Consider the following 9844-nt stretch of genomic DNA (forward strand, 5'->3'; position numbering starts at 1 on the left):
CAAGTCAAGTTAGCCTGCCGTTGCGCCCGACGAGCGACTAGTAAAAGCACGACAGAAAGGTACGAAGGCTTGCTTGTCCGATCTCCTGCCTGCAGTGCACCTACAGTCTTGCTGTAAGTGGCAGCGTAGAAGGAATCATTACAAGACAGTCCTTTGGACTTGCTAGGGGACGAGAGGTGAACAGTATGCTCCTAGGTTCATTTTCGTTGGTGGTATCGGTGTCTTTCCCTCTTTCAAGGTGCTGCGGTCCTTTCGGTTTTTTTTTCAGTCGCGAGATTGCACTTCCTGTTCCTTCTCTATAACCAGTGTGCCTCGTGGTTTCTCCAACCTTCAGCTAGCAGCTTGTGGTGGTGAATGTTTGTGGGACAGAGTCATCTTCTTTGAACGTCTGCCTTGCTGGGTAGCATAAAGATTGAGCGATTTGGTAACCCATGCTCTGTCCCTTACGAAGTCTGCATGAGCGGTGGAGTGTGTTGACGGTAGCTTTGGCGAGTCCGTATAGGGGTACCCCAGAGCCCCAGATCCGTTTAGTCTCAGAATACGTGGCTCTTTTTTTCCGTGAAAGGACGAATGGTAACCGTAAACAGTGACCGCCTTCTACTTGGACGGCCCGAAAGTACAGGTTTGCCCCTCTTATCAGTCCTTCAGCGGGGTCATCGATCCTTCACTCTGAACTCTGCTGTGTTGTTGTGCACGTCTGTCTTTTACTCGACCTTGCTACTACCCCGAATCTTTCTTATTCTGTTTCTTATAGTTTGTGGACGGCGAATGGGGCTAGCACGGGCCCCTCTGTGGTATGCTCCTATACTGTGAGTGGGGGTTTTGTTTAAGGCAGTTTTCTGTGCAGTCGAATTCAGGGTTCTCCTCATCCGATGTTTTTGTCTTTCCTCCCAGTGCGTCTTCCTGTTCTTCCCTTACTCTGGAAGCCAGTGAAACTGCTTTTTGCATGCGCCTCGGTGTCGCTTAGTCCTACGTAGAGGCGTTGTGTTGGTGCGTGATAGGTGGATTCTGGCCTTTGCTCTGTCTTTATCCACATAGACCTCCGGCTTTCTACCTCCGTTAACATAATCGCTTCTTTTTGTTTTACGTCTCTCTTCAGAATGTCTTTTCTTTCCAAGAACCCGCCTCTCTCCTATTTTTCCGCGTCATCAGCGTTGCTCGCATTGCTCTCCGTCATTTTTCGGTTCAAGACGCAATGGGTTCCGATCACAGTCACACTCGTTCTCCTGCTCCTCGCCCCGCGGCTATGAACACCGAAGAAGTGGAGGTTTCGACCGTTTCGTCTCCGCAATCAATTCCCAAACAGAGCCGACAGAGGAATTTGAAGTCTCGCGTGCATTCTGTTGGCAACAACGAAACCCATTTTCGCGATTCATGCAGCCATACAAAGTCTTTAGCTCGTCCTTCCACAAGTATGCGCCATTGGGGACGGGACAGATGTGAGAAATGCGTGAAAAGCCCTTCTCTTACATGTTTGCGGGAACATGAGAAAAGGTCCGATTCTCCCAGGATGTCCAAGTGTATGCCTGCCCGCCGGCCTTCGCTGCCTGGACTTCGGGCTCTGTCTCTTGAAGCGATTACACAGAAGGATCGAAGGCTCAAACTCCAGGGGACATCGCGATCACAAGGAGAGGCTGGTTTCAGGAACAGCGACAGGAAGAGCGATTGTATTCCCGATTCTTTTTCTTCTGCTCTCAGAAGAGCAGTAAAGGAAAAGAAACCGAGCAAAATTGCTGTCCTCTTGAGAAATTTTCCGGATGCCACGGTAAGCCGTCATACCGTCTTGAGCGGAGTGATGCTTTCTCAAAGATGCGGTATGCGAGACTCGAGCAGTATTTTGCTTTCGAAGCTGTGGGCTTTCTCTTTCAAGCACTTCCCCTCTTGTGTATTGTAAAATTCACTCCTTTCCGTGTTGTCCCCTACAGCCTCTTGAATATGCGTTCTTTGTATTCCGATGTCTCATACTCAACAGAAGCACGGGTCTAAGCAGTTCACCGGCGTTTCCGCCGTGTTCCCCGTAGCTGCCCTTCATACGTTAGGAGAGGCTCCAGCCTTCTCTGCGAACACACAGTGGAAGGAGGTACTTCCTTCTACTCAGAGAGCATCCTCAACTCTCTAAGGCTCCTTCTAGTATACACTTCCTCGAGAGGGGAGACGGGTGGAGGGTCTACCTATTTTCCAGTGCTCACTTTTCCCTGTCCATGTTGCAGATACCTTCTTTTAAGACCAACTGAGATAGAAAAGACGCATGGTCGTCCTTTGGACTGCGTATATGCAGGGGCATCAGAGTGGAGTCGCTCTTTTCATCGCCAGATGCCTCTCTGTGACTCTGTCTGTCTCTCTGTTTTTCTCTCTTGAAAGGACAAGGGGTCTTTGTCGCGTTTTGATCTCTTGTCGAAAGTGTGGCTAGAAGTTGGATATGCAACTACAGTAAAACAGAAGAACAAAATGGAGAAAAGGATTTGAAAATAAACGAGTTAATATTCTTGCCTAAGTCCGGACCCCAATCATGTCTTCTGGGCACAATCATCCTAGTGATCTACACTGACGGGGTTGTGTCAAGTTGCTGTCTCGTCTCTGTGTCAAGTGCGTTGAGAGATATGGCATGGGCGTCGCTGTTAGCTTTCTTCTGTTACCTAACTCAGAATGTACTGCATGTAGAGTTATCAAGTGTACCATCCGGGTGGTGAATTACCTTACTCGTGCTGCCGCCGTCTCAGGATGTCTTCTTTCGTCATGCATATGCTCCGGAACAGCTCTTTTCTTCTTTCCCCTCACAAGACCCCTCGTTCCTTTCCCGGCATTTCCCCAGTGGTGCTGTAGCTTCTCAGTAAATTCATCGGTGCCCCCGCACCATTGTTGCTAGCTGGTTAGGTAGCTAGCTAGCTATGTACTACCCTCAGGTGTCTCGTTTTGGCGACGGCGGTGAACTCGCCGCTTTTCATGGACCTCGTTCTCGTTACTGTTCGGCTCCGTTCTACAGTCGGTCTTCGTGTGTCTTTCAGTAACTGCTAGTTGTCGTTGTTCTTTGTTTTGTCTGCTCTTTCTCAGCGCAGTGGCCTGTTGTTTCACGGGGATTGTGAATGTCTGGCTGCGATGAATGACATTGTCCTAAGACGCGACGCTAATCTCCTTGCTGCGTGTTTGAAGAGAGGTGCGTGTACACCAGAACAGATATGGCCGTCCAGCGCAGCCGGCGGGCAGGGGCCCGCACTATCTCTGCTTTTTTCTCCACTGTTTTCAAAGGACAGAACCAAGGGTCTCTCAAGAGAGCTGGACAAGCATCTATCACAATGCTTCCATTCAAGTCCGAGCATGGACTTTTCTCTTGAAGGACGACAAGCTTCTTCCCCTTCTCTTCGCCATAGCTCGTCGATGATCTACGAACCCAGTCGCTACACATACTTATATCTCCCCAGGTTACCAAAGGGAGATTCTTCAGAGGACCGGTCGCGGGGTGGTGCCCCCTCCCCTTATCGTCTTCAGAAGAGTTTACCACACTCGCAACATTCAGGGAAGACATGTCAAGACAGAACACGCACGGCAGGAGGTTCAGGTTCGTGGCTGGGATCTTTTACGGCTGGATATGGACGTCGGAAGGTTCACCCTGTAAGAAGCAGTGAAGAGGCAAGGCGTGTGGCGCAAATTCTTCAAAGACAGCGCGCATTACGTCTAGGTGATATCATTCTTCTTGACGCGGACGACGCTTGCGTTGAGGTCTTGCTACCTCATATATCCAGACCAAGTATGTTGTTTTTCTATTTTCTTTTTACTCTAGCAAAGCAAGTAAAGAGGCAGCTCTGTGGGATACTTTCTCCTCACACGTTCAGCGATCCGTGCACCTCGTCTATACAAGCTGCTTTAACTCTCTGTACCGGGCAGAACCAGTTGCATTTGTGGGGCGGGACGTCCCACGCCGTTTTGACTGCGTGAGAGCAGAACCATCACGAAGCAGCCGGGGTGTGGTGGAGGCATTCTTTCCGTGAGGGCAATATCACTCGAAGGGAATCGGGTGACGACAGGTGGCTTACAATTTTCTCTATTGGGTCAGGTAGCAAAAAAACAAAATGCGTGTTTGATGGTTCTCCGTAGTCACTTCGTATGATCTATCTATCTCAGGAGGCTTGTCTAGAATACGGATGCCCCCGCGGTATGTTTGGCATGTTAAGTCGCAGGACTCTTGGTGATCAGCGACTCGAACTATAACCTCAGTTCATTCTTTGAAGTTGGCTTTAAGTTTGGCTGAAGTTGTCAGCTAGTTTTTCTGTGGTTACGATCCTTCCGACCTGTTTCGTATTTCCCGTCCATACGTGAAGAGGTCTCAACTTTCTGTACTTCTCTTTCACACGTGTTCTTGTTTAGAGCAACCTAGGCCTACCACTAGTTTTGTTTGGCATTTGCCGGAGCGTGTTGTATACGCATCTCGGTTGTAATCGAGAGGTGGGGGAGGTCTTCTGTTGTGTCTATGCATCTGTAGGAAGTCGCGTATGACAAAAAACACTGCATACGTGTGTGTTCATTTAGAATGTGAAACAAGCAGATCCTCTTCGTAGCCATGTTGACCTCGCTACTATGTGTGGATGGCGGGAAATGAAGCACATACGGGGTGACTCCCCTTTACGAAATTACCTTTCCACGTATGTGTGACAATACGAGGAGGAGGAGCAGAACTGGTTAAGAAACCAAAACTACGCTGACCGGAGCATCGCACCCCGAGCGCCTCTCAGTGTTATCCCCCTATGGGATGAGGGCTGCTGCCTGTTTCTCAAAACGGACTGTAGTATCGGCTGATCCGTAATCATCGTCTCGGGATCTCTCTCTTTTCTCTTCTTGCGCTACTTGGTTTTGTCGATTGACCGTTTGATGCTGATCATTAGTAGTATTCTATTGAAGTCGTAACTCGCCTTTCAGAAAGGAAGTGGAAGTTCCTGCTTTCTTACGCTCCTTCGTCGTAGGTACCGGACGTCTGTGATGGTTGCTCATTTTACAGGCCTCTTCCTAGTCGCGGCAGCTGCCCGAGGAACGAAAGAAGTTGTCGAAGCTCTTTTGCGGAAGGGAGCAAACCCCAACACAAATGTGGTACGTTTCGGGGGGTTTGTTGTTTGGTCAGGATACACGTTCGACTACACGTCTTCGGGGTACGTCAGAAACAATGTACGTAATCTTCCTTTGTATGTATTTCTACGAACAAGGTATACATATAAAAAAGAAACTCGGGTGTACGTACAACGCGAAGGAGGGTAGAAACGGAGGGCGGGAGGAACACAGACATGAGCATGCGTACGACTAGTCACCTGAAGCCACTCAACGCATACTGGTGGCCACCGAGTAAGCTAACTAAGGACTCTTCAAGAGAAGAGCGGGCAGCAGATAATGGATATGTTGACTAGGCAAAAACAAAGTAAGCATTGGTGTAGGACTGTTTCTTATGTAGGCGGTCTGTTGTGCCGCATCTGTTCTCGTACAAGCGTTTTGAGAGGCGGTGTCAGTTAAAGATAGAACAACACCCTCTAGGCTGTTGAACTGAGTGGGGAACGAGACACCTTCTAAGAGAACTTTACTCGCCTCATGAGAGACACACCGTCATTCACTGGAATTTATGGATCCATTATAATTATAATTTCATATAGCTAGCCACTGTCCTCATAATAGGAATGGGTTTTGATCCTGTCCGTGTTTCGCGTGGAAGAATTAGTAGTCATTGAGGCAGGAGTGAATGAAGGGGAGGGGACCTTTTATTCAAAACGCTGTTTTCAAATACATCCTATCATGTTGGCTTTCCTCGGGTCGTGCTACCGATCTATCTCTTGTTGGTTGAGGAAAGGGACCTGGAGAGCAGGCTCGCTCACCGACTCTCTCTGTTGTATTGTCATGCTACTGTAGACTGAGGGTATTCGTATGGATGTGTCTGTTCTGTGTTCTTCTGTTTTATGTTCTCTTCTCGGAAGTGACCACTGAAAAAAGTATTGCTCGCTCCTTCTGGCTTTTCCTTTTCAGCATGGTTTGACTCCCATCAATGTCGCGGCATCCTCCCCGGTGGATGCGACAGAGAAAGTCGAACTTCTCTTGAGGCATGGTGCCGCCCCCGATGCCCCCCTCCTTCCATCAGCTCCACATTCAGCTGCTGCAGCTCCTATAGTCTCAGCGGCTGCTGTGCCTCCCCGAGGGGTCCCGACTGTCTCGGGTGTCGAGGATTTGCCAGCTCTCATGCATGCGGTGATGACAGGAGACCTTGTAATGGTGCGAGGGGCCCGGGTGTATTCACTGTCTCTCTTTATCTCTATCTGTATACGTCTATATGGATGTTGGTGAACGTGTGTGTGCAGTCTAGACAGAAGAGGTCCAGGCCTGCGTGCGGGAACAGTGTAGACTGAGTTTGGAGGGGAAGGGAGGCTAAGGGGAGACGGGCTCCTGTCATGATGTGCCTTACCAGGTTAACTTCAACAAGGCCTGGATACGATCGGAGATGCAGCGAGAAGCCTACTGTTACAAGAAGTAGTGCCGAGCATTGCCAGTCACTGACAGGTTCTCCCAGTGTATGTGTTTTTAGAGAACAGATCAATTCGATACGTCTTAGGGCTCGCGCCTGTCTCCCTGAGGCATTCGTCTACGACAGAAACTTACTTTACGCGTGATGAGAAGAGCTTACATACAAGATGTCTACGATTTTGACGAGGGTGAAAAAGACCTGAGAGCTGCTTGCTTGTCTGAGTGAGATAATGCATAGGATACCCGCGCGTTGTTGTTGATTGCCTTTCTTATTCACAGGCCGAGTTGCTTCTCCAGCAGGGAGCGGATCCGAATATCTTCGTGGAATACATGGGGCTGCCTACACCATTGTTTCAGGCAGTTTTCTGGGGTGATTTGAAGATGGTGAAGCTTCTGTGTTCTCATGGTGCGGATCCGTATATGGTCAAACAGGTACTCTTGAATGGAGGATGGTATCGTTCGTGGGTCTGGCTTGCAAACTGTCAAATGCTCCCTATGTTAGCGTCTTCTCGTCTATTATCTGTGTCACTTCATTCACTTGTTTTGTATTGACCCTACGGAGGGTTCATTCTAGTCACTCTATCTCAGAGCGCTCTGGCCTTGTTTATGATAACGTTGATAGATCGTGGAGGTATATGCAGCAGACCACCTCATTGTGTCGCGACGTATTCACACTTCCATGTGGAGTGTGTGGGATGACTGAATGACGTACGTCTCACAGCAAAACGGTTCATATTCCGGTATCTGTACGTATATGTGGAGACATTGATCTACTAATCACTCACACGTACGTATAGTACGTGGAGTCACATTAATGCTGGTGTTCGTCACGCGCTGAAGGAGGACCGCGTACGCCCATGTATACATATTTCTATTCTGATTTACGTGCAGGCGCAGACATATGTGTGTAGGTATGTATGTATACGTAGATGTCTACAGCGGTCTATGTTTGTGAAGAATAACATAGTACGGATTCATTTGTTGTATGTATGTCTCTGAGTTTCTGCAGAGCGGGGAGACGTTGTTTGAGACAGCCAACAGAGCCTTGAAATTTGCACTAATGCGAAAGCCAAAGCACATCTCGAGACTGCCTTTACCTAGGACAACACCAGCGACATGTCGTCAGATACGTAGAATACTGGGTAAGACGACTGTGTATCACAATGTGAGGTCTAAGCTAGAGGAGACGAAAGCAGGAAAGTCAGTTGTTCTTTTATTTTAGGTATGCTTGTGTCTTCTTCTGTGTAAGACTCGCTGAGAGGAAACGATCGCATGGTTCTGGAAAGAAGGGAAAGGCAGAGTAGTGAAGATCGAAAGGATAGGAAAAGATACAGGATGCATCTCCCTCAGGGTATCTGTTTCACGAGGTGTTCTGTCTCTGTAGAGCGAAGTGAGTCAGGAGCGAGTGAGTGGAGTGAGGTATTGCGAATAAACAGTCGAGTTCTTTCACGTGGTCTAGGATATCAGGTACTTGGCATGCAGTCTGATCTGTGTTCACTGGTTTCAATATCTATACCGGGTGTCCTTGTCGGAGGCAGTAGAGGTCGACCGGCATGCCATCGAATCATTAACAGATGTGCTGGGTAGCCCGTGTGCATCTGTGTTCCCACAACTCTTGGTGTCTCGCTGTTACTCTAACGTCAGATACTTGTCGGCGCCCCTGCTCTACAATACGGCGGCTGTAGGTTTACGGATATCCGTTTGCCAGTCGCAGATATTCCGTGTGTATACTCACTCACATACTTGGATTTCGGCTTCGAACTTCATTCTTGTACGTGTGGTTTACGGGCATTTTACGGCAGAGGGGACTGTGTTGTTTCACAGTCGAGACAAAAGAATCTGCTGCTGCTCTTCGGTTCCCATCTCCATTTCAGACGATTGTTGCTCGGAACGGGCATCGGCAGCTCGAGAAGCTGCAGCGGCTGCAGTGGCACGTGTTCCTGAAGACGCCGAGCCGCATGCGGCTGCTTTCGCAGCTGCAGAAGCCACTGCCGTGGCCCTCGCTGCTGGCCCGCCGTCCCGGGCGCGCTTAGGATTCCGAGCTGCCTGGGAGAGCCGAGTCGTGGATGATGATTCTGATCGTGATTATCACGGCGAGTCGACGGGACTTCAAAGTCATATAGACATGGGGGTCAGTAAGAGCCGTAGTAGTAACTCGTCGACACGAGGCATGACTGGACGCGCTACCACTGCTTCATTCACCGTGGGGAGGACAAGGATGTCAGGGGGGAAAGAACAGTTGGAAACAACAATCGGACGAGAGATCTCGGGAGACGAGGAAGGGAGGAAGCAACCACCGGCGTCTGGAAAAGCTGTGACGGGACTCTATAATGGATGCCGGCAGGGATGTCAGCAGAGTGGGAGTAGAGTCGATACCGAGAAAAGTGTTGTTCATGAGACACGAACAAAGAAACGCGAAAAATCAAGAAGGGAACCACTTTGTCCTGACTCGGGGATCGAGCCTCCTGTAGGAAGCGGGCTGAGCCTCAGTTTTGAGGTCACGTTAAGAACACCACGAGGGGACCGGAGGAGAGAAGTCGAAAAGCGCAGTGCATGTCGGAATTCGTCAGGTACCCATTCATCGTCTAGTCCGTTACCGCGGAGAGTCGTCTCCTCATCACCTTGCACAGCGGATAAAAGGGAGGATAGTTTTATGCGCCCATGTACGAGACAAGAGGAAGTGGACAGGTGCACGACCGCCTCACGTACTCCTCACATTGATCGTATGAGTTCACTATCTGCACCAGTTCAAGCTTCGGAGACATTCGGAGGGGCGGTACTGACGTCAGCGTTTGCTAAGGCTCCCGTAGCTTCATCGGTCATTCGGAAGCATTCCTCTCAGACCTCAGCTGGACGGTCGGATAGGAACTCCTCACTCCCTCCTGTCCGAAGTAAAGTCTCAGGTACTTGTTCCTCCTCGTTTTCATCTGGCTCCACTTCTGATGTCAGAGGACCGACAACAATCTTGTATACTGAGCCTATAAGCAAGAGTGAATCTCCTTCAGTCTCTGCTACTCTGATTGTTTCATCGGAGAAGTACGGTGCAGGGTATGTTGGTCGGTCGTCCTCCCCTTTCTCGTCGTCGTCAGGCGCATGCGCTAGCACTGAGTGCTCCTCTGATTCCTGAAGTTACCGTCTCTCCCGCAGTGGCCTGAGATCAAAGCACTTGATCCGTGCTTTTGCCTCCTGTGGGGGGCCTTTGGGCTTAGACAGAAGGCCATCTAACGGCACATGGACGAGGCGGGGTTGGGTTCTCAGTGAATGGCAGAAACATTCGGGTGCTGAATCAGCATTCATAACGGAGCTTAAGACTACCGCAAATTCCCTGAGAAGCTCGGGGGGGGGGGGGGGGGGG

The 9844-nt window shown here is 49.7% G+C and overlaps 1 protein-coding gene across 1 annotated transcript in view; it reads left to right on the forward strand.

Annotated features, from left to right (window-relative positions):
* CSUI_006436 (ankyrin repeat-containing protein) overlaps nucleotides 1-9820 on the forward strand; it is a 10705-nt gene extending 885 nt beyond the window's left edge. Inside the window, exons 1-8 of the mRNA XM_068066596.1 lie at nucleotides 1-59; nucleotides 1100-1765; nucleotides 3052-3745; nucleotides 4991-5079; nucleotides 5998-6240; nucleotides 6769-6921; nucleotides 7499-7631; nucleotides 8364-9820. The exon at nucleotides 1-59 is cut by the window's left edge and continues 885 nt beyond it. Of these exons, the coding sequence (XP_067921429.1) occupies nucleotides 1196-1765; nucleotides 3052-3745; nucleotides 4991-5079; nucleotides 5998-6240; nucleotides 6769-6921; nucleotides 7499-7631; nucleotides 8364-9616 (3135 nt within the window). The 5' untranslated portion in view covers nucleotides 1-59; nucleotides 1100-1195 and the 3' untranslated portion in view covers nucleotides 9617-9820. The remainder of the gene's footprint in view (nucleotides 60-1099; nucleotides 1766-3051; nucleotides 3746-4990; nucleotides 5080-5997; nucleotides 6241-6768; nucleotides 6922-7498; nucleotides 7632-8363) is intronic.
* Nucleotides 9821-9844: the final 24 nt, after the last annotated feature.

This window comes from Cystoisospora suis (assembly GCF_002600585.1).
Source record: "Cystoisospora suis strain Wien I chromosome Unknown contig_3260, whole genome shotgun sequence".
Lineage (NCBI taxonomy): Eukaryota > Apicomplexa > Conoidasida > Eucoccidiorida > Sarcocystidae > Cystoisospora > Cystoisospora suis.